This window comes from Triturus cristatus, chromosome 2_1 (genome assembly GCF_964204655.1).
Source record: "Triturus cristatus chromosome 2_1, aTriCri1.1, whole genome shotgun sequence".
Lineage (NCBI taxonomy): Eukaryota > Metazoa > Chordata > Amphibia > Caudata > Salamandridae > Triturus > Triturus cristatus.
The window spans coordinates 470,602,852-470,628,177 of NC_140581.1; the positions used below are offsets into that span (position 1 = coordinate 470,602,852).

Here is a 25,326-nt window from a genome sequence, read left to right on the forward strand (position 1 = left end):
CATGCGTGGAAGGCAGCAAGTCTTAAGTGAGCCCCTTACTTGATGACCAGTTGGAGGTCACAAAATAGTTGCGTGAACAATCAAACCAATTGGCATGGAGGTTTGAGGTGTGCGGATGCAATGCAGTTAGGTTCCATGTGCACCTAAGATACTGGGCTTCCGTGCCTAAGATGCACTGGGGAAGGGTGGAGTTGAGGCTGGTGTAGAGTGAGCCGGGGACTGGGTGCCATCCATAGACTTGAGGTGTTGTATGAGGTCTTGCTTGGCATGTTGTGACAGTTCACTTGCTTTCCGTGCCCTATTTCAAGGACGAGGCACAGTTGACGATTACGGCCTCAACGGTGACCTAGACTGGGCGAGGCCAGAGTTCAGGCTGACAGGATGGGACTCCGTCTTGAGGTGGAGTAGCTGCTGGGCCTCCCTTAGGGATCTGAGAGACTTGCGCTTGCCCTCCCATGTGAAAATCAAGGCAAAGGGATGGCCCCACTGATATTTAACTTTCAAGTCTCTCAATTTGTCTGCGCCGTCGCAGTGTAATGGGAGCGAGGTCTTGGAAAATTTGAATCCGATGTCCGCCATAGGTCAGGTCTTCTTTTCTCTCTGGCAGTGTGTAGGATTGCCGCCTTCTCAGTGAAGAAATGCACCCGGGTGAGAATGTCTGGGACGAGCCTTGTTTTTTCAAGGGGGACTGCTACCCGGTGTACCCTGTCCAGCGCTGGTGGGGAGGCATCGTCATCACCCCTAACTGCCTGAAGGAGGTCCGCAGTGTAGGCCATTATGTCCTGCCCCTCCGTGCCCCGGGGACACCCCTGATGCAGAGGTTGTTCCTCTGACTTCTGTTTTCCAGGTCCTGCTGTTTGATTTACAGTTCAATGTGCTGTTCTTCAAGATCCGTTATTCTGCACCATAGATCTTCCTGGCCCTCTGTTGGCTTATCGAGTGTTCGCTCAATGTCATCTACTCTGCCCCCAATTTCTGTCACATCTCGCCGGGGATCGCGCATGCATGCTTTGAACTCTGTTTTGGGTGAGCCAATTTCTGCCTTGAATTCTCGTAGAAATTTAGTCATAAAGGCCTGCTTAAAGGGACTCGCCTCAGGACCCTCGGGGCAGCTGCCATCTTGAGACCCGGCTGGGCCGCTGCGGCAGAAAGCGGCTTTAGTCACATTGTTACCGTTGTTTCCCATGAGCCTGGGGCGGTATCCTTTCCCGCTTTAGTGCGAGGCATGATTCCTAAGTAGCACCCCCTGTTCAGTGCGTCCCGCTACGGGGGCCAAGTCCCAGGTTTCTGGCTCGGGGGGCGGGGGGGCAGTTGATTTATCTCTGGACTTGTTCCCGACAGGGTACGGGGGTCTTCCAGAGCAGGAAAGCCAGTAACTATGACCCAGAGCCTAATGTGGCCTGGCGTTGGTAGACCCCGGGGTCACCAGGTTGTCGGGCGAGCTCATCTGGAGGTTTACAGGGTAGGCTGGGGGGGAGGGGGGCGCTCCCGCCGCCTAACAAGACAACCGATCCACCCACTCCTACTCGGAGTGAGGGGGCACCCCCACAACCAGGTCCTGGTCTTCCTCTTCCTGGCTGGAACCGCCTTAGCACTTCGGGCAGTGAGTGGGTAAGAGATTTCAGCCCTGGATAGCCAACTTCAGGTTGTCGAGGTTTACTTCTGGTTGTTAGTGGGGCAGCCGAACGAGCCCGCCCACTCCGGCAAGGGTTCCACACTGTCCCGTCGGAGAGATAGTGGAGAGGGAGCGGGGCCAATCCCACTGTCCGATTGCACAGCCGATCCCTCCCTCCCACCCCCACCAGCACAATCAGTCGCACCTTTGCAGCTCAAGCTCCCACTCCAGCTCTTACCTCCTCTTTTGTGCTACGCCTCGTGCAGGGCCCCAGCGTTGGTGTGATGGCCGGTGGGTTCTCTGGTGAGACATGGCCGCCTCCCCCTCATCTCACCTGTTGGCGTGCCCCTCCAGATACGGGGACCCGCTACTCATTGTCGATCGTACCCCTGGGAGCTAGGGGATTCTTGCGGTCATACCCCTGGGGGTCACCGTGATGGGATGCTGTAGATACAGATAAGTTGGCTTCCATCTTTTATCCCCTGGTAGGGTTTCGGGTGGCAGGCGCCTACGAGGGCCAGGCACAGTGTTACTGGGGCTGCAAGATGGCGCCGCCAGCTCCGACCGTCGGGGGCTCGTGGAAGTCGGGCCAGCCTCAAGGTATTGTGCCCCTGCTTCAGCTTGTGGGGTGTGAAGGCCCAGTCAATGCCCCCAGAGGAAGGGTCCGGTAGGCCGCACGGCAGGTTCAGCCCTCACCGGCCCGTCGCATGCCAGATGGCCCACCCAGTTCCAACCAAGCATGGTGCTTGTGGTCACCGGCGAAGTGATACACCCACGGCCCCCAGGCTCAGGGCCCATGCCCCGGCCCCCAAAGTAACCACTCTAGGCCTCCACAATGGAGCGTTGGGCCTCTGCCGTATAGGCCGCTCCTTCCATGCCTAGGCCCGAGATGGTGGATCCAGCCGTCCCCCCCCCCTCGGCTGACCGCTACTATCCAGCCTCCATCTCGGGTCTGGGAGGTTGCCTAGGCCTTGTTAGAGATAGATTCTTAGGGCCGGCTATGGGAGGGCGGAGACACAGCAAGGTGCATCCTACTCCATCGGAGTCTTGGCCACGCCCTCCATAATAACTTTTACTTCGCCAGCTGCCAAAAGTGAGCAAAGCGCTTACAAATACCAATAAGCATGTACAGGAAATCCCACGTTTGATGAATCTCTTCTTGATTCTGCTCTTATGAACCAGCTTGTGGAGCATACAACTTGTTGCCTAAGTGTTGCGAACAATCCCGCACTAGCATATATGAAATGGCCTTCTTTGTTATAGGCAGCCAACACTTGAGCCTGCAAAAGAGACTAGCATAGGCACCAGCCAACACAAAAGATTCCTAATCACATAAAACATCCTGGGACCTCACCTCTTGATGCAACACAGCTCATTTTATTTTCAGTTGGAAGTGCAGTGCAGTCAATGTGACCAGAGTAAGTTTGGTCTTGTTTGGCAAGTAGCGGTTAAACACACATAGTGTGCTAAGAATTTAAGTGATGGTAAAAAGTAAGTATGATGAGTTAAATGTTTTTTATACGTTTTATGCATTTTGCAGTTAGGAGGTTATAACATGAGCTCATATCTAAAGAATTTCACGAAAAACCAGCCCATAGGAAAAAACAAATGTCTACCTTGCACAAAATTGAAAAGGGCTATCATTGGAACTACAAGTAGCATATTAATGATAAAACATGAACAGAACCGAATACATTGGTTACATTTTTTGGTGACGTTATTTAGGTTGATGACTTGTTACATGTATTTATGGTCTAAAGTAGGTTCGGTAATGCATATAGATTGATGAGTAGACATGAGTTTCTTATTAATTTTCATGGCCCACCTGGGCTTTATTTTGCATGGGGCAACGTCTTTTTCTGCAAATCACTATAGCGTCTTTCTCTTGTCTGGTCAAATGAAATTGTACAACAAATCGGAACCAGTTCTCTTGAAGATTTGGGACTGTCCCTTAGAATTAAATCTTCACCAGTTAATATCTTGATGGTCCAATTTGCTTTACAGACCAGGTGACCAGAGTTAGTCTGACATAAGCTATTGATACATATTTTTGTCTTTTGATAAGTCTGACTTTAGATTTTTCACAGGTGTTTACGTTTTTATTTTATGTCTAATGTAAATGGACTTGAAATAACAGGAAGTGATGCGGTTTTCCTCCATCGACAAAGACCCAGCAAAGGGTCAAAACACATTGGCTGTGGCAGCCCTGCCATTTACCACACATCAGGCATTAGAGTAACGCATTTCAGTGCGTTGGTCCGCATCACCGCACTGAAATGCAATGTCACGCCTATGACGCCTTAGCTGTCAAGTGCCGGTGGCTGCTACAATAATGCACCTGATACCGCTGCAGTGAGTGGCAGCTGGTGCTCAGTAGTCCCGGCAGGCTTGGGGGCACTGGTTCAGCTGCTAGAGCTCAGCCTGCAGAGTACTACATTGGAACATTATGCACCTGGCACAGACGCGGCATTTAGCATTCGTAATGCTAATCACGGACATGCCCAGCGTCCCTGTCACTGTCACTACATATTGGCAAACAGTCGTTTTTGAGACACTTGATGACAGTAGCTGGGTCCGTCTGCTCCTGCTGCCTTCCCCGGCGCGAGGGGCTGCCTCAGCAGTTTTTATAGCATTTTGGCCTGCTGCTGCACAGTGCAGCTTGAGGGCAGATCGCAGCGCAGCTCGCCCCAACGCGGGCAGTGATATCAGGATTCTAATCTTGCTGAGTGAAAGTAAGTCACATGGGGGCAGTGCCTCCTAAAGACTGGTAAGTCTGACATTTTTTTATGACACATCAAGCCCATATCACATTGCATAATTCATTGTTTTTTAAATGCGGCGAAGAGTTTATCCGGATAACCTGTGGGAAAAGAGACTCTAGAAATGTAAAAAAAAAATCACAAGTTTTATCTTTCTAAAGGTCACGGTAGAGATGAGGTCGGAGAGCTGGGGACGGATATGTTATAGAAACGTTGTGATCAGCTCCAGTTTGGTGTTTGGCAGACAGCCCGTGATCTGTCTCACCTTAACTGTTAATTATCAGCGAGTAGTTTTGATTAGTGACACAACCAGGACTCCTAGTATGTCCATTGAAGCGGAAACCAAGAGGAAACTGCAGCAATTGATATAGTTGTTGATAATATGTAAATAAACACAATCGAACCATGTGCCTTTGGTCCAACCATTAAAACTCTGAGGAGTGAAACATAAATTGGACACATTGGTGTAATTATCTAAGAGATCGATAAATGATGAGTCAAATTTGTAGAGGCCGGAGACTATCGCTGTCCATAGCTTTGAAGATTTTCACCCAGCTGTAGTTAAGCAGTGCGTCATAAGTAGCAATGGGTGTAAGTTTTCATGGATGAAAAACTATGCGGGACGCTGACATTAATAGAACCAGATTACTTGTAGAGATGGATACACTATTGGAAGATATTGGTAAAGAAGAGGATCGAGCAACAGCTGGAATATGTAAAGCCCAATTGCAAAATCGATTGGAGAAAATTAAATATAAGATAAAAGAAAAGGAAATTCATTCTAGAAAAATAGAACTACATACAGGGAAGAGTTTCCACTTTCACTAAAAGATGTGATTATCTCAGCAAAGAACTTGTTAAAGACACTAATTGACACAAGATTGGAACATGTACGTCAAATATTTCTTACCAGGGTGCATGCACCAAACATATAAAAAGTGATGGGAGGAATGCTTGCAAATATTCTGAACCACTGGCGATAATCATAAGGGTGTCAGCAGATCACACCGAGAACAGCAATAGTAGAAGGATTACCTTTTTCAGACATAGTCTCTTCGCAAGCAGAAGAAAACTACTGGGCCAAAAGGAAGAATAGAAGGAAAAACATACGGAGGAACAAAAGGAGAGAGACATATGTTGGGGGTTAACATCCATAGACCCACCCAGTACTCCCAAAAGTCCATCTAACATCTTCCAATCATGGGCACGGCCTAACAGCATGAAGTCAATCATTATAGTCAACCTCACAGCCAGTGCATGATTGAGAATCCCAAAAATCCCATCTTCCAAATACATTGTCTGTTCCGTGAGTAGTGGAATATGTCCAGAATTTTAAACTTGATGAGGTGTTGGCGTCTGGATATAGCAGGTTCTCTGAACTAGTCTGGATTCTTCACAATTCGCACTCTCCAGCGCCAAGCATCTTTCTCCCATGCCTTGCTCAGTGTGGTGAATTTGTCAAGAGCTTTTATTGTCCAGTATATGCATATTCATGAAATGCCAGGTTTCCCCACAGCCTCTAAGGTAATCGTAGCCCGCAGTGTGTTGAAGTCAGGGATGGACCCTAACTTCACTTTATAGTGGTCTAACACGTGTCTTAATTGCATATGCCTGAAACACTGTGTGGTGTGCATCAATCCCTTCTTCACACACACACACCAACTTTAGAGATGATGTTCTATTGCCATAATCCCTCCAACTCTGCTGCCTACATTTTTAGCTTACTGTACCATAGTGGGGTTTTTCTCATGATTTTGTTCTGTCAGCCAATCCATTTCAGCGCCCTGTGATGGCAGCCCAGAAGCTGACTTTGTGGGTGTCAGGCAGAGTGTCGGTAGGCAAACACTGTACAGGTACCCTAGCAGCCAGGGTCCTGAAGGCAACTGCAAATTGCAACGGATGGATGGATCATCTTGTCAACTGAACAGCCAATCCTTTACAATAGGAGCTGGGAATCCCAACGGTATAGCCTTGTATTGGGCATACTGAGGCACACTGGAAACTTTGGCATTTCCCCTCCCACATGAACTTCAGAGACATGTCTCTTATCGAAAATAAGTGTGCAAGAGTTTCCGCAGGGTAATTCTGGATCTCATATAAGGGTTTTGGTAAATCAGTCATTTTACCATTTGACATTGTCATTAACGGTAATTGGAAAGGAATCCCGACATGGAGGTTCCTTTGCAGATAATTGATTAGTGAGGATGGATTGAGTTTACAGTTAAGTGTTGGATTTGGTAAAATGTGTATGCCCAAATAATTGAAGCTCTGGGTTAATCTACTTAGTGGTGAGACCCAGTCTACCACTGGGTCTGCATCTCATATTGGAAATACAACAGGCTTATCCCAGTTTACTAGGAGACCGGAAGCTTCTCCATAAAGATGTAAGCTTTGCACTAAATGATCTCCTGTCTGTCAGGTATATCGAAGGAACATCAAAAGGTCATCTTCATATAAGGGCCAATCTTCCTCTTTGCAGCCAACCCAATTGAGGCGCTCTACTCTGCCAGCATTTTTCATCCACCTTGCCAGTGGCTTAATCACCAGTTCAAAGAGGCGACTGCAGTCATCCTCGTCTCATCCCTGTTAACTTGTAAAAGCCACTTGACAGCAGGGCATTGACTCTAGTTCTGGGCCATGGGCACTGATGGAGCATGCGTACATAACCTAATAAAAATGGGAGAATTTGCCATTGAAATGTCCTCCTTTGCGAGTCAGCACAGTGCCAGTGTTATAAAAAAACTTTTTGGACTCCCTAAATTCACACGTAATGGCCTAATACGACTTGCTTTTGGTCTGGTGCAACAAACTTAAGAATGTAGGAGCACCCTGGTGAAATACTGATTTAAGACACTTAAAGCCCAGAAAGGATCATTAAAGGGGGTACTGAAAATAATATTTGAAGGGGGACCTAGCCCATGGCATTAGTATTTTCTTGAAGCTGCTGCAGAATTAGGCCTATCTATAACCAGTTGGTCCCTAGAGGAAGTAAACTATGCAGCAATAAAGGCGCTAAACAGCCAAATCCTCCAGCTATCAAGAAAAGACGATATGGCCAGATTCAAGGCTATTGGTGTGCTGTCGTGCCTAATGAAGTCATATGAGGCAAACAACAATCAGCCATACCCAAATAGCGCCTTAGGAAAGAAATGTCTGAAAGAGATCCAATGGCTCCTATAGTGTTACTACCCATAAAGAAATTAAACCCTGGCTGGAAATCCCTGCTGAAGTGTGTCAAATGCAGGATGTGTAACTTCAGATCAGAGTCCATGGAACATCTTGTATACTGCTGTGCCGCCTTACTCCAATACCACCAGAAGTTTCTAAAACAGATGTTCATAAGGTATGGGGTTTGAACATGCGCATATGCAGTTGCTTTGCTTTTGTCTTGCTCAGTGCCCAAATTCATATGAACGTCATGCGAAGGGACCGGAATGAAACAAAATAAGATGTAAATCGCTTCACCGAAATTGATCAATCCTAGACCCTGACACACCCTAATGAAGACAAAAGATTGGAAAAGTCTAGACAGTTGTTGGATTGGAGGTCGCAGGGCAGTTAGTAACAGCACACCAGAAAGCAACTCCATGGCGCACTACAATCAAATGGACGCATTGAATAGTTGAAACTAGCATTGAGGGACTTTGGAACAGTTTCATGTCCCACAACACATCAGCTCCAGGACCAGTGGGATCTGGGTCCACACCGTGCAAGGCTGCGAGCAATTTAGTTAAAGTGAGCTAAAACCAACTGGTAGGCGATCAGGGCTACTTTCTAGTTGGATTTTACACACAGATTCTTTACAGCCACAGAGATTTTTTGCACTGCCACTTCTCACGCCAGGTTAAACTGCTAGGCTTAATACCTTCGGGATTAATAGTTTAAAAATCATGCTGGCAGACCCTGTATTAGCACCTTAGGCTGTGAGATGTACATCATTTATAAATGGGGATTAATCGTTTAAACATTGTTCACAATTTTGGCGATCGATACTGCACAAGTGCTGCCGTGAGGGGGAGCACAGTTTTAATGGTGTTTGCAATTAATATTAGATTATACTTTAAGGTCCATTGACTTTTACAGGTTTCCCTCCGGCCCGGATTGTCACTTGTGTAAGTGGGGTTCCATGAGTAGAATATCCCCTCAAAAGTTGAAGTATGGAGGGCCAAGGACATACTTGATGGCCGGAATAGGGGCAAGTAGCATGCTGTATCTTTGGACACAGTTATTGTTTACAAAATATGCGAGGCCCCTTTTAATTATAATTTTATGCTACAGGCTTGCAGTTTTCAATGATTGTAAATAATTATGCAATAAAAAAAAATATTCTTTACTCTTTTAGTGGCTGCATTGTAAGACTCCGTGTGTATTGTAGCAAGTGGGAGTCTGCTCGCTTCTGGTGTGAAGGCTGTGATATTTCTATAGTTTTAGTGAGCAAACAGCTCGATACGCACCCCCACAATAATGTATCCTTTATTACTCCATTACTAGCTGTTGTCATAGGCAGCCAGTTACAGTACTGTGCATGGATTGTGCTTTTATTGTTGTTTCTGTTGCGGATATGTGATACTGCCGTTTTTATTTTAACGGGGTGTGACTATTGCAGCATACTTTTATGACAAAGGTAACCCTTCTACATACAGCATGGTGCCGATTGTTAAGCAAAGGTTTCTAGGTGGACTCTCAGGAACGTGCCCCCGCGTTGAGGGACCCGTGTTTGGAGCGGTCACCCCGATAGGTTTGAAGCGGGTATCTGCCTCGCTCCTGGTGGTGCCGAGCTCATCGTTTGCACAAGGACCGCGAGTGTTTCTCGGGAATGAATTGCAAGTCCGTGCCATTCATTGCAAGTCTGAGAAGAAATGAAAGAGAATGTCTGTCATCTGGATGTGGAACGCTGCTCTACTTTCTATATTCTGCCGAGTTAGGAAAGCTGTTTAGATGAATGTGATATTCCATCATTTTAACCCGCACCCTTTTCTTGTTTCAGTGGTGGAAGATGACGAAGATGATTTTCTTACGCCTCACCCAGAGGGGGATTTTTTACACAACACTAATGGCAGTAAAGACAAATGTAAGTATTTGCTCTTTTCCATTTATGTGCATGCAATAATTCTATGTTTTCTGTGTAGAAATGCAGGTGTGTACTGCTCTAGTGCACAACTATAGGAAGTTTAGTTTCTCGGATGCTATTTTTCTTTGCTTTTTGGGTATGAACATCACATTCTTTTAACAGAAAATGCTTTCTACGACGTGACAAGCAGAAGGCTTGCGGTGAGTTGTTTCCAGTCAGATGGGTCTCTGTTTGTACTCACTCCAGGAGTGTCCCCATCTGGTGCCAGTTATCAGTCTGCGCCCATATGGTCCATCACTGCGGTCATATACATGCGTCTCCGGATGCAGACACCTCTCACAAGCCCCCTGCTATTTTTACTGACCCAGACTTATGATGATTTTTAGGTTCGTTGCTTTACTGGTCAGTATTTTTTAGGGTTCCTTTACAATGCACATTTTCATTCCTAAAATCTGTCCCGTATAGTTGCCTAAAGCTCCTAATTATGGCAATGAGGAAAGGTCTTTAACAAGGAATTGGAGGTGCTATAGAGTTTTATTTTTTTTAATTGATTTCCTGATAATTATCTTTTTATTTTCAAATTTGGTATATTGATTTTTTTGTATTTTTATTTAAATGTCGTGCATTCATACTTCACGCCTGCAATGGTTGTTATTGCAGTTGCACTTAGAAACAAACTACTAATACATAATCTACCATTTTCCATGTTGCAGCTGTGAAGTAGCATCGTGTTGCACTGTCTAGGGGAGAGATTGTCCAGGTTTAATCTGTAGCCTGCATCCATTGTTATTTTGTTCACCTTATGTAAGTTCTGTTCGTTCCTGGGTGTTACTATTAACCATCATGTGTAGTGTTTTGTTGTTATGAGCCCCAATGTACCCCAATATAGACCTAGGTAGTTGCACTACATTTTACCTACATTTGTCCTACCTTGCTCTCATAACTGCTCTGGTGCTGACCTTTTACCTAGTTTGGTGCCAAATAAATGTTGTGTGGTTTTCTTCCAAAACTAGTTATTTATTATGCATGAGGATTCTTAGTATCACAGCAGGATTACCATCTTATACATAACTCTGTACAAAAGTCACCACTATCGTCGTCCTTGGCCGACATGCCCACAGTACCATAACACATCTAGGTAGAACCCCTGAGGGTACCTTTTGAGTATATAAGTAGCTCCTCTTCGCTGGGCAAACCATAGGAGAAACTTCCATGCGAACACGAGACACTGAAGTCCCTGCACGCTAACACTCCAGCATTCAGTGCTCTGACATCCATTACGGGGTGTCCCAACTCGAGACCAAGATGGGGTCTGTCGTTCTCTCCCATCTTGTCATGGGCTTGGATCTTTCCTGGGGGGGGATTCGTGGCTATACACCTGCATACATGCTAGGTACACTTAGGTACATCTAGTTAGGGTTTGCATCGTTGAAGTACTCATAATTACTGCTATGTATCTATTTGCCTGCATATATTCACTGTTTCAGCATCATGGTAGAATTTTACCTTTTATTTACTCTGTTGGTGCTTATAATCTTGTATATCTGTTTGTCTAATGGTTGTTGCAGCACACATATTTTATACTAGAATGATGCTGGTTCAATAAATGCTCTTTGAAAATGTCCCCACTGTTTATTCTCTGCGTCTCTCGCTGCTTAATAATAAAGAGCCTTTAGAAGAGGATTTCCTCTTTGAAACGCTTACTTCTTCCCAAAGAGTTGATGAAACCTTACCAATGCTCAAAGGCATGCTAAAACACACGGATAAAGTATTTAAAGACCCTGTAAGGGCCAGAATAATTACACCTCAGATGAAATTAAATGAAAAATTATATTTATATAGCGCATAAACTATACCCACAGATCCTGTTTAGATTGGAGGCCAGCTGCCCTTAGACTCTTGTAGTCTCCAACACTCGCAACAGAGCTAACTCACAAACCACAGGTGAAGGACATTAAGCTTAGACTCCTGATAAGGAGTCTAAGCTTATTGATGCCTCCGGCAAAAGAGTAGCTTCACAGGCAGAAAACCACTGGCACATTGCCAACACTCAAGCTCTGTTGGCTCGTTATGATGGGGCTCATACAATATTTACCTGATGAACACAAATCTAAGGCTAATGACCTTATTCAGGAAGATAAACTTATCACCAATACATCCATCAGGTGTGCCCTAGACGCAGTAGACATAGCAGCTCGTGCAGTGAACACCAGTGTACTCTTACGCAAGCATTCTTGGTTGAGAATATCAGGCTTCAAGCCGGAGGTGCCAATGTTCATCCTTAACCAACCATTTGACAAGGAGCATCTCTTTGGCCCAATCAAGTTATCACCAAAAATAACTTTAGCACAAGTAAAAAAAGGGGTTTGATGTCTGCTCAAGGCTTAGCCACACCGTTACAAAGATCCCCATCAGACAGACTACCACTCACGACGTCCATGTCACACCTATGATGTCCCAAACTTAATCGGTAGCTATGGCCCAACACAATCTTAAGATGGTCTGGCTGAATGTTAAGGGTCTAAATCACTCTATCAAAAGAATGAAGATTCTTGACTATCTTAAACAGAATGGAGACATCTTGTTACAGGAAACAAAAATTGACTCCAAACAATTCAACTCACTTAGGAACAGGTTTTATAGCGAGGTTACTGGCTCTGAAGCGGTGGGTAAAAAGAACGGTGTCCTGACTTTGGTAGCTAAAAAAGCCAACAAAGATCTCGTATCAAGCTCTATCGATACACAGGGAAGGTGGGTCATAACGAAACTAGTAAAAGACAATACGGAATTCTACATCACAAACCTCTATGCCCCCAGTAGAGATGACTCGGCATTCTGGGAAAACCTCAGTAAGCAGATTGAAACAATTCCAGACTCAGCCATGCATATACTGGCAGGCGATTTTAATCTACCCATGGACCCAGCCCTAGATAGGGACTTGCGTTGTCATTTTCGGGTCAACAAATCACACAAAGCAATATCAATCTATGCAACAGTGTTAATTTGTCTAATACTTGGAGGATACAAAATCCCACAGGCAGGGAGTACACTTTTTATTCATTTCCGTTTAACTCTTATTCACGCATTGATTATCTACTTATTTCGAACAATGCTTTGCCCAGAATAGAACAAACCTTCATTGAGCCGAGAGTGATCTCAGATCACTCATTTATTAGCCTGACCATAACTGACCCTAAACCTTTTAAGAAACAATCCCTCTGGAGGTTCAACAACTAGGTATTAGATGCAGAATCAAATAGACTGTGCAATCCACAACTACCTCGAGGAAAACAAAACTGGTGATACATCGGATCTCACAAGATGGGAAGCACTAAAAAGCACTCTTAGGGGTGAGATCATTAAAATTAGGTCTGCCATGAACAAGGACACTAACAACATTCTTGAAAAACTAGAAAAGAAGATTACTACACTGTAAGAAAAACATATATCTAGAGAAACCGCTCTTTTCAATTAATTAGTGAAAAAGAAATGAGTATAATAAAATAATAAGCAAAAAGGCAGGGGTTTGGTTTAATAAGCAAAAAAGCATCCAAATGTTTGAGTCCAATAAGACAGGGAAGTGCTTAGCTTCTTATTTAAAGTTTAAACTACCAAAAACACGATTAAGAACTTATTGGATCAGAAGGGAGTAGCTCACTCTGACCCCGAAAAAATAGCAGAAATCTTTAAAGACTTTTACAGCACTCTGTATAGCAAAAATCAAGACCTGGGAACTGCCAATGCCCAAGAATATCTAAACAAATGCAACTTACCTACCCTTTTAGAACAAGACAAAGATGAAATTAATGGCCCAATAACTGAAACCGAAATTGGCAACTCAATAAAAGCCCTTAAAGTAGGGAAGGCACCGGGGCCTGATGGTTTTTATGCTAAATTCTATAAGTCCTTCTCCTCGGCTTTGATTCCCCCTCTTTTAAGCATGTTTACAAAGTTAGTGAATCCGGCAAAATGAACGGGACACCTGCAGAGGCTATCATAGCTGTGATGCCAAAAGATGGGAAGAACCCAGCACATCCTAAAAACGATCGCCCTATATCACTGATTAATATAGATTGTAAAATCCATGCAATGATCCTTGCTAAACGTCTCCAAAAACATTTACCCAAACTTATTCACCCTTCACAAGTTGGATTTTTAAAGAACAGACTCTCTAGTGATAACTCTTATTTTATGCTATGTTATGGAGAAAGCCAAAATATCAGACTCCCCAACAGTTGCAATCATGTTGGATGCCGTAAAGGCTTTTGACAAAATCGACTGGTCTTACCTTAAAGCAACACTCTAAGTTTCATCTAGGGGATGAGGGGGCGTGGCCAGCTGCCGAACATGACGGTCGCCTCTTAGAAGTGCTCCAGCCCTGGGCAGCATTATCCTGTCCTAAAGGTGGTTTTCTGCCGAAACTGACGTTCCATTGCTGCGGGCTCCGCTGAAAGGCAACGGTGCCGATAATCGGAGCTGTGCTCCACCCTCCGGGAGGTGATCGGCGGGATGTTGCACGACCCGAAGCCAGAGAGTCAGCGCAACGGCAACGATAAACAGCAGGCCGCGGCAGTGCCGGAGTTTGGATCCCTGTTACAGCACGCCTGGGGCAGGCCTCTGTTCTGGGGCAGTGCAGAGCACGACCGGTGCTGAGGCAGCCCTGGGGAAGACGCGCAAAGACGGCAGTTAAGCGCCGGGTGTCCCGACAGTGGCAGAAGAGGTGAGCGAACGAGAGCATAGACTGCGGGACCGGGGGACTCGCGTACACGAGGTCCGGTGACGTCACGCCGCCTATGGAGACCTGCTCCAACTGGCGGCTGGTCACAGAGTATACGAGTGCGCAGGGAGAAATGTGCCCGTCTGCCAGGGGCGCGCCTGGACCCAGAAGTGGTGGGAAGACGGCCTCTGGGTCAATAGAAGTGTGGTGGAGTCCCGGGGTTCGCGCTGCGGCCAAACGGGCCGAGGTCGGCATACGGGCCAGGGCGAGCTGCATTACCTTTGAACTACAGTGGGCATACCAGGAGCAGTGGAGGAGAAGAGACAAGCATACGGTAAAAGGAGGAAGTGTGTCAGAGGGAGTGGTGATGGAGAGAGACGTGATATATGAGGCAGGTAGCCTCCAAAGCAGCCTATTCAGCAGCAAGTGGTGCCTACCTCTGGAGGTGGGCACAATTCGGCCTACGCTATGAGAACCTACCCCCCTTGCCAAGAGGACAGTGCTGATTGAGGACCAGGCGAACACAAACACACAGCACCCCGCCGCTGGGAAACAAGTGGTCTGCTCGATACATTGATACCTGCTAGTGTAGAGGTGACGGAGCAGGAGATCTGCAATTGGAGGATTGCGGACAAGGATTGCGTATCGGATTTAGGGGCAGAATGTCTGCCACGGCGGGGCAATAGAACTGTGGGACTCTGTGCAATTGTTTGGACTTAGGAGTGCCTGGCCCCTATGGGACTTCATGCATGATTTTGTCGCTCTGGTGGAGGGCGGAATTCAGACACATCGAGATGGTGCGCCTAAAAGGTAAACAGGATGCAGGTAATGGTCCTGACCATGTTGCAGATACTTTAGAATCCGTGAACGCCTCCCAACCGCCCAGCTGCATACCGCCCACTAATGTGAACGAGACCACAGATAAACTGGACCTAATATTACAAGAAGTGCGAGACATTAGAAAGGCCATCGAACATCAAATTGGTGCCCTCACGACCGGTCTCTCCCTACTCCGGGCGGACCATGCCAAGCTCACAGACAAGGTGAAAGACCACACAATAGCGTTGGACAAACTGTCTCCTCAACAGACCAAAAAACACCGCCAATATTAAACAACTGCAGAACCAGGTTGCGACCTTGATGGACCGGGTGGAAGATGTGGAAGAGAGCACGGAAGAACAATATCCGCGTCATTGGTATGCCGGAGAGATGTGAAGGGAATGACGCCGCTCGCTACATGGAAAGGTGGTTCAAGGAACAAGTCACCTCTGAAGGCCACTCTGATCAGTGCTGCATCGAACGAGCGCATAGGATACCTACTGGCCGCCAGAAACCGGGGGCCCTGCCTTGGCCACATAGTCAAAATGCTGAATTATAGGGATCGGGACATTTTGTTGCAAAAATCAAGAGAATTGCCCCAGATTTACTTTGAGAACACCAGGGTATCGCTCTATCCCGATTACACGCTCATGGTGCAACGGCAACGTTCATCCTTCATGTCAGTTAAAAAGAAATTGCGAGGATTGAATTTGAAATACGCCCTCCTCTTCACGGCAAGATTAAAAGTAATATATGAACAGAAAACACACTTTTTCGAGAGTCCAGAAGATGTTGAGGAATGGTTGGAAGTGACAGAACCAGGAAAACTCACGAATGCTACCTCACATAGCTCAAATCAGTGTCCGCAACACACGGCGATTGCGCAAGAAAACCACGCAGTCCCACCGAACAGTACAGCAAATGCAATGAAGCAAGGAGCAGGCGATCCTCGCAGTATCCAAATTTCGGACTACCACACAGACACCCAACACATAGTATTCCTTCTAATTACCGGTCCACATGTTGCATACAAGAATAGATAGAATTTACTGTTCAAATAGGATTGCAATGCAGGTGAAATCTACTACCTACTAGGCGAAGACCTTCTCCGATCACAACCCAATGGAAATCGTGATTAACTGGGGCAGGGTGCCCACCCCGGTGCCCACCTGGAGATTATGGCCACAATTGTTGGAGTACTCAGTGTTCCGAGCTACGATGTCTGACACTATCCAACACTATTTTGTGGAAAATAGTGATATGGTGTCTAACAGGTTAATTGAATGGGACGCCTTTAAAACAGTTATCCGCGGGAAGGCAATCTGCGCAAAGGTGGGTGCCCGGTAGGATATTCACAAGTCCCTTATAGACATGGAAAAGGAAATGGGCAGGTTAGAACAGGAGGCTGCAAATGATAAGCGGGCCCCCCTGCAAGAGGCCAGAATTCGGCATGCAGAATTACTAGAATCTCTCCGTGTCATAGATCATCAAAAATGCACGCAGCTGAGACCTGCTGAGGCGGACAAGTCTGGGACACTGTTGGCCAAATTGTTACGGGATGATCCCCCCCACCATCATTAACTAGGTCACTACCCTTACAGGGGATAAAGTTATTACCGAGGGAGATATTAATGTGGCATTTCGCCAGTACTACGCTGCACTTTATAGTGAACCCACCGATAGAGTAGACACACAAATATGCCCTCAGTTATCAGCAGACGCTCACAAGGCATTAATGGCACCCATTACAATTCAGAAATTAAAATGGCTATCAAAGGCCTCCCCCGAAACAAAACTCCTGGGTTAGATGGTCTGCTAGCTGAATTTGATGATGTATATGCAGACTCCCTTGTACCCCAATTGGAGATTTTATACAATGAGACATTTGATAAGGGCTCCCTGCCCCTCAATACGGCACAGGCACTAGTGGCATCACTTCCGAAGCCAGACAGGGACCCCACTGACATGGCTAGCTACCATCCGCTATCATTGCTAGCGTCGGAATATAAAATACTTAGTAAAGTGCTAGCCAACAGACTTTTGCCGACTCTGCTTAAACTGATCCATATGGATCAGACTGGTTTTCTGCCCGCCCGCAGTATGTCCTTAACCACCAGGAAACTACTCCACCTCCTGACAGAGGCCCCAAGCAGCTGTGACCACGTGTGTTGTCTCTCATTGGACATGTGTCAGGCGTTCAACACCAGTAAGTGGGAATATATGTTCAGAGCACTGGGGAAATTTGGCCTACCGGAGAAGTACATAAAATAGCTTCGCCTAGTGTATAATGCCCCTACGGCTAGGACGCGCAAAGGTGGCCGCATCTCGGCGGAATATCAGATACAAAGGGGGACGAGGCAGGGCTGCCCGCTATCGCCACCTATATTTATATTGGCACTTGAACCCCTGGCACTAAAGTTCCGGGCAGAACTGAATGATATGGGTATAAAGATAGGAAACACCACGCACTTGATGTTTGCATACGCTGAAAATATTATCCTGTATCTACATGATCTCCGATCACCCATGGATCCACTAGCTGAGGTGTTTGAACACTTTGAACGAATATCCGGTCTTGCTATAAACCCAGTGAAATCGAATGTGTTCTACTTCACAGAGCAAGTGTCCCCTACAGAATTTCAATTTGGCACTATGAGGTTCCAGGTTGCACAGCACACGTTCAAATACCTGGACATTCAAGTTTATCAGACACACGCAGACATGCTGGATGGTAATTTACACCGAGCACTCAGAGCCCTATGCTCTAGTATTGCTTTTTGGACCACTCTACCGTTATCAGTAGCGGGTAGGGCAGCAATCACGAAAATGGTAGTCCTCCCGCGACTACTTTCTTAGTTTACAAATTTACCACTTATGATACCAAACGTCACATTTAAACGAATGAATACACTATTAATCGAGCTTATATGGGGATCGGGTAGATGGAGAATAAGTCTCAAGAAGTTACAGCTCAGCACGACTGGAGGAGTTTTGGGTGTACCTGACCTCAGAGCGTATTTTTACGCTTGTCAACTACAGTGGCTGTCCTTCTGGACTGCGGGGCGTAATCTAAAAGAGCTATGATTCACGGAACGGGACATAGGCCGAGGGACTTTACATGCACTATTACTGCCCAGCAGCAAAATTCCACAAAATCTCCCTCCTTTGTTACACACGGCACTACAGTGCTGGAAAGCGGCATTACAGTACACTAGTGCTTCTCCTGCGTATGCTGGTGGAATACCTCTGCTGGGTGGACAACTAACAGTGCACAGAATTACACCTTGGTTGGACGCAGGGATCAGCACGGTCGCAGACTTGTTTGGCAACGGGATGCTGTTGGACCATGATTTCATCAGAGACAAGAGCGCCTGCCCACTTATATTTAATACACGAAGCACTGTCACAATATGTCAAAGCACATTGGGCCCCACAGACGCAGAAACCCCCCCACACATGACCTAGTCAAAACCCTGTACTACATGGGAAGAGGTAAACACCTCATCAAGTGGTTGTATGTGGGGGATACGATATCATACAAAGGTTGACCTGACCCCACTACGGAATGCATAGGAGGGAGACGTAGGTCGGGCCCTAGAGGATAAGGAATGGGAGAAGATTGTGGAACACCCAAAAAATATCAAGAAACGCGAAGTTTAAATTTATACAAACCATGATCCTACATAGGGCTTACCTTACCCCACTCAAATTAGACAAGATGTTCCCACAGACGCAGCACCACTGCCCCAGATGTCGACCGGAAGCCGCTGACCGTGTGCACATGATATGGTCGTGCCCACGTATTGGGGGTTTCTGCGATTCGATTAGATGCCACACGGCCAAGATCACACACCGGGAGATACATAATGCCATAGAGGTCTGTATTTTGGGCTTAAGGAAAAAAGCGGCCAAATACAAAGTAAAATATAGGTTTGTAAATCTGGCGCTTCTTTTGGCAGAAAGGGCCATCACTATGCGATGGAAATCAAAAACATCACCCACTGCATATGCCTGGCACAGCGAATTACTGTGATGGGGTGGGGCAGAAAGTGCCATAATAAGGCGGGAGGAGATGAGGGGACTGCGGAAAATTAAAGTAGCACTAGAATGGATTGCCATGATGGAAACCTGTAAATCATTGGACATCGATTTTTCTAACGCCGCTGACAGCACACAATAGGCCACAAAGGGCTGTGATTCTAACCCAAACGGTCTAGTGTATGAGCTAAGCACATTGTAGTAGGTATGGTGTTGTGACGCAGCAGGGCTAGAACCCATGACCTGACATTTATAAATGCATCTAAAACTAATGGGAGGGAGTACTTATTGATACGGGAGGGTTCGTTATTTGTTAATGTGAGACAATGATATGGTTTACGCATAGAAAATTGACAATGATACAAGCTACAGTAATTGTACAGAATATGTAACAGACTGCGTCGATGGTAGGCACGATCTGAAACAACTGATATGTCAACTGTATGTAATGTATTGAATGCTTACTTAAGAGGGGGCAAGTTCCACCTGCCTCATCAATAATTACATACTTGCCATGTGCGTAAGATCTAAGATGCGAAGAGGTCTCGCTGATTTGTAGAAAACATGAAAACTTAATTAAAATAAATTATTTTTTTTTTAGTCTAGGGGACAACTTTATTTGCATGATTATGGCACTGTATTTTAACACTTCCGCTAGAGTTAGAGCAGGTGGATGCCTCTCCTCCTCTTTTAAATTAGAACAGGGCACTTGGCAAGGTTGTCCTCTCTCCCCCTCCCTGTTCTTACTAGCGATAGAACCGTTCCTTTGTCAATTTAGGAACAACAACCAGATTATAAGAGTACGCTTCAACTAATATATGGTCAAAATAACAGCCTATGCTGATGATGTGTTAGTCATCTCCGAAAACGCGGAGAAAGCCATATCTGCACTAATGACCTCAATAGAGTTCTCTGTGGTTTCTGGTTATAAATTAAATAAAGACAAAACAGAGGTAAAACTCCTAAACAATCTTGGCGGCAAGGAAGTACTCGGTAACTCGGGCCTCTCATGGCGGCCAAAAAGTATCAACTACCTAGGATTAGATTTCACAAGAGACCTAATTACCACCCTGCAGACGAATGAGAGTGCTCTCATTAAAAAAATGTCAACGTTACTAGATGGGTGGTCACCAAAATCTTTATCCTGGTGGGGAATAGCAGAGACGTTAAAAATGATGATCACCCCACTAATAAATTATTTAGCCAGTATGTTACCAATGACACACTCTAATGATTTCTTGACTAAGATATAGAAAATGTTAAACTCGTTCCTCTGGCAAGGCAAGAGACCCAGAATTTCCTTAAAAAAAACTTCAATTTGACCAAAGAAAAAGGAGGTCTGGGCCTTCCAAACTTCAGAAATTATCAAACTTTGCATCTTTGCAAGCAAGGAGTAAACTCGCCACTTCCACACTACAACTAAACTCCAGTATGGGTGGAGATAGAAAGATCAATCATTAACGAAATCCCGTTATCTGCTCTCCTAACCATGGATATCTCTTCCATCCCCCATTCTAAATATATCTTTCAGAACACCAAAAGAGCCCTGCTACGCCTGGATCAACTATCAGCAGTTAAAATAAATAAATCCAACTTAAACTCTCTGTGGAATAATCCGCACCTGAGGATAGATGGAATTATGTTTTTCTGGAAAAAATGGCATAAACCTAGTCCAAGACCTTTTTACAGGAAAACTCCCCTCGCCTTTCTCTGAACTTCAAACACGAGTTGATATAGAAGCCCTAGATTTTTATACGTTTTAAAAATTAAAATCACAACTCGCGCTGCGCTCAATAAAACCTACCGACCTGTTGATCCTCACAAGGTTGCTACAGCTGCTAAAGTCCGGACATACCGTTTCTAGAATTGACAAGCTTTTATCCCCCCACCCCCCCGAGGGAATTTTCTTATATCCTGCTGGGCTTTCTGGACCCAATGCTTCCAGATGTAAATGACCACTATTTGCTAGACCTTATGCTTACCCTGGCCTGCAAAATAGTGCTCAATAAATGAAAGAACTCCAAAGAAGTCTCCTTCAGAATGTGGCAGGAACGGTTGTCCTTCCTCAGAGGATCGGATAACATCTCCCTACACTCCTCTCCGTGGCGCTCTCCACACAGAAAACTATAGAGGTTCTTGGATGCCTTCTCCTTTACATTTGACCCACCGTGAAACCCATCACTTTGCACTCCATCGCATAAACACAGCTTCCATGGCCTTCAGTACTTTTAGAGGAGTCTTCCCACCTGTCCTACCTTTACTAATGATCATATCTTACAGACTGTTCTCCGACCTTCATATAACGTATCGTTATTTTTCCATATCCTCTATAGTATGCCTTTAATGTAGCATGGATTTTATGTAAAATATGATACTCATAGCCCTCTAATGTACGCCTGCAGTGTATCCTAGATCGCTTTTAGATTGTATAGTCCACCTGTACCTTTCCAACATAACTTCATTTCCTATTCTAACACACTTGGATAACATTCCCTTTTCATCTTCTTTTGTAATTTTCCTTAGTTTCATCATATGTCTGTATTTTTGTAATTTGTGATGTTATTTTACTGTGACTTAATTTGGAAAAATCAATAAAAACAATTTGAAATAAAAAAAGAACTTACGCAATTAGTGATTGAAACAAAACATCAGCTTCCAGGATACAAAGAGGTGCTCACAGTTTGAATCAGTGAGGCACAGCCATGCCCCATTAACATGTGACGAGAGAACGTATAAGTGAAAGACTAGCCCAAAAATATGAGCGGTCCATTGGGTAGCAGTCCAATACTCTAGGGGGGACGTTCCTTGCTTTATTCACCCATCTGTGGCACTGTTTGCACAACGCTCTCTGGGGCTTGTCCGAGAGATTTAAAAGAAAGGCAATCACCGCTTCGCTCAAAAACAATCTCCTGCTGCAAGGACAATTGCTATTTGCGCTTGCCTCAGCTTTAGTGTGGAAAATATATTTTTTTGTGGGAAAGTTCATCAAAGTGACTTTTGCAGCTTTTTGTTGTCCGGGCACCTGTCTAATGCAAAGTGAATTCCAGCCAGTATTTTACAATTAGGTGCCAAAACCATGCTTTGCACAATTTACACCTACAAAATCATATAATGCAGACAAAAACTTTTGTTTTTTAGCCCACGAGCTTGCCATTCTTGGTGACAAAATGAATATTGTAGAGCATTGCTGCTGTTATGAAATACAATGAAAACGTAATACACTTCAGTGCCACCAGAGGTTTTTGACAACCAAAGAGCAACCGTTTACTTCAAGCAATACACAGTCATGATTTTCACGCTGCAGCAGCATTCGAAAGGTATCTGAATGCTGCAAACACAACACACGTAAATAATAGTTTTTTTTTGTCTCAAAAATAATGTGATTAAATCACGCAAATGAAAATTAGTGAATGGAATGTCCATGCAAACGCACATTTTCACCATGGTAGAAAGTTTTTGCTTGCATAATAGCTCAAGTTCTAGGCATAAAATAACACCCATGGAATTTGAAAATAAGCCTGCCTACATACAGGGTAGCTGTATTAATAAAAATTGTGTTTTTTATTCCGTGATTTGTGAGCGGGTCTTCAAACTTCTACCTACAGCTTGAACATGTTGAAGGCTTTCAAACAAATGTTCAAATTTGCCAACACTGACCATATAAAGGGAATCTCCCTCTGTAGCATGATCTGAGGAGCACAGATAGGCATCAAAATCACCAGTAAAACAAGTGTGGCCGCGAAAGTGAAAGCTACCGCGCTGTGTTAATTAGTAACATGATCCACAACAGCAAGGGAGGAATGCAACTGCCACCCTGTGCGCCGCTGCTTGCTCCCAAGACCAAAACGCCATGGGAGTGAACGTTTAGAGAAAAGGTGGGACATGCACCCTTCTTTGGCCATTTGCGTGCTTTCATTATTGAAAGCCACACCCAAAGGCCAATGGAATGTGTGGGAGGAGTGAAAGCCACACTGAGAAGTTTTGAATGCTCACAATGAGTCCCATAGAGCAACGCATGCGCGCCTTGCTAGGCTTGACCTAAAAACAAGGGGGACGGACTCTCGCCAGCTCTCCCAGCTGGCCCAGAGCATCTGGTGATGGGCCATACCCCACGAAATATCTCCTCGCAGAACACCTTCCAGGAATAAACAACCAAATTGCAGAGCTGCTAAGTCGTCAAACGACAACAGATCCACGAATGGGTTCTCCACCCTCCGGTTCGCCTCTCATTCTTCCAAATATGGGGCTTTCCAGAGATGGATCTGTTCGCTACCCACCTAAACGCAAAATGCCCAAACTTCGCATCCAGGTGTCCACACCCATTGTCCAAAGGCGTCTCCCACTCATTCCATTAGGGGTTCGGAAGCTCAGACAGCAGTCTGACACTAATCCTAGTTGCTCCCACATGGGCCCGTCAACCCTGTTGGAGTTATCCATAGTTCCTCACTAAAAACTCCATCTCACTCCCAATCTTCTCACTCATTGCCATGGAGAAATAAGACATCCAGATCCCAGTCATCTCAACCTTGCGATCTGGCACTTGACATCTTAGAGCTTGGCTATCTTAATCTACCGCCAGACTGCATGAATATTATCAAGGAAGCTAGGCCCCCTACCACAAGAGCATTCTATGCAGCAAAGTGGAAGCGGTTTGTAATTTACTGTAACAATCAAATCAATCCGCTCAACGCTTCAATCCAAAACATTTGTTATCTATTACATCTACAGCGTTGCAATTCGGCTTACACATCCATACGCTTAAATCTTGCTGCAAAAGCTGCTTATCTGCAAAACAGCATTTGTTTCTTTTTAGAGTACCTGCTATTAAAGCATTTATTGAAGGACTCTAGTCATTCCCCCCCAGACTTCCGCCTGCTCCAGTGTGGAGTCTCAACATCATTCTTACAAGACTCAATGGTCCACCTTTTGAGCCATTGCACAAATGTGTTCAACAGTTTCTTACTTGGAAGGTACCCTTCCTCATAGCCATCACATCTCTGAGAAGAGTGGGTGAGCTTCAGGCACTAACCCTACAACAGCCATTTTTACAAATACCCCAAAACAAAGTGGTTATTAGGATGAATGTATGACTTTACAACGCATTCCCTTGTAACGCATGCCTTTACCACGCATGCGTTACAATGCGTATGCCATCACCACGCATATCCTTTACCACGAAAATTCCTTTAACGCGCATACTTTTACAACGATTTTCGTTGTTAAATTATGCATGTTAATGGCATTTTCTTGTTAAACAATATCGCACAAAAAATCTACCCTTTAAATTTACCCCTGTGCGACACCACCCCCTAATTCCCCCTTACCTCTCCTCGATCTTCCTTGCTGACGTTCTACATCGTTAAGAGGAAGCGGAAGTGTCCTTCCGTTTCCTCTAACGACGTGGATTACCTCCACATCTCTTAAAATGACGCAATCAGGTGCATTTTTTAAATATTTTATTTTGGGGGGTGCCCCTCCAAGCCCTCTGTTTTTAATCCCATGCTTTTTTTTGGGGGGGAGCCCCCCAACCCCTCCTTTTGTTTTCTTTTAACTTTAGCACACATGCCTTTACTACGAATTTCGTAGTAAAGGTATGCGTGGTAAAGGCTTTTTGTTGTAACCACGCATGTGTTGTAATGCATGTATGGTTATGCGTTGAAACGGCTGCGTTGTAGTGGCCATTTCCCTATTAGGACCAACCCCGCATTTTTACCTAAAGTCATTTCTGCTTTTCATATCAACCAATCTGTTGAGTTGCCTGTATTATTCCCTCAACCAGCTACGGTGGCAGAACGGGCTTCACACATTAGACATAAAAAGAGCATTACTATACTACATTGAAAGAACAAAACCTTTCAAGAACACAATGCAACTTTTTGTTGCTTTTGCTCCACCACATAAAGGCAGTCCAATATCAAAATCAGGTATTGCAAGGTGGATAGTTAAGTGCATTAAAATGTGCTACATTAAAGCTAAACGCACATTAACAATTCCCCCCTAGAGCGCATTCCACTCGCAAACTAGGAGCCTCTATGGCATTTGTAGGCAATATACCCACGGATGACCTCTGCAAAGCTGCAACATGGTCTACACCACACACCTTTACAAAACACTATTGCATAGATGTTAGCTGGACAACAAGCTAGTGTGGGCCAGGCAATTTTACGTACACTATTTCAGACAGCTGCTACAGCTACAGGTTAGTTTCCGCTTTGGCAAATAAGAGCTATATAGTCTATGCATAGCATGCCTCGAATGGAAAATGCTACTTCGCACAGTATGCATCTGTTCTTGGCATGTAGAGCTG

The 25,326-nt window shown here is 45.1% G+C and overlaps 1 protein-coding gene across 2 annotated transcripts in view; it reads left to right on the forward strand.

Annotated features, from left to right (window-relative positions):
- CERT1 (ceramide transporter 1) overlaps positions 1–25,326 on the forward strand; it is a 944,792-nt gene that overhangs the window by 524,744 nt on the left and 394,722 nt on the right. For both annotated transcript variants that reach the window (XM_085632300.1, XM_085632301.1), the window contains exon 6: positions 9,362–9,445. In XM_085632300.1, the coding sequence (XP_085488426.1) occupies positions 9,362–9,445 (84 nt within the window). The remainder of the gene's footprint in view (positions 1–9,361; positions 9,446–25,326) is intronic.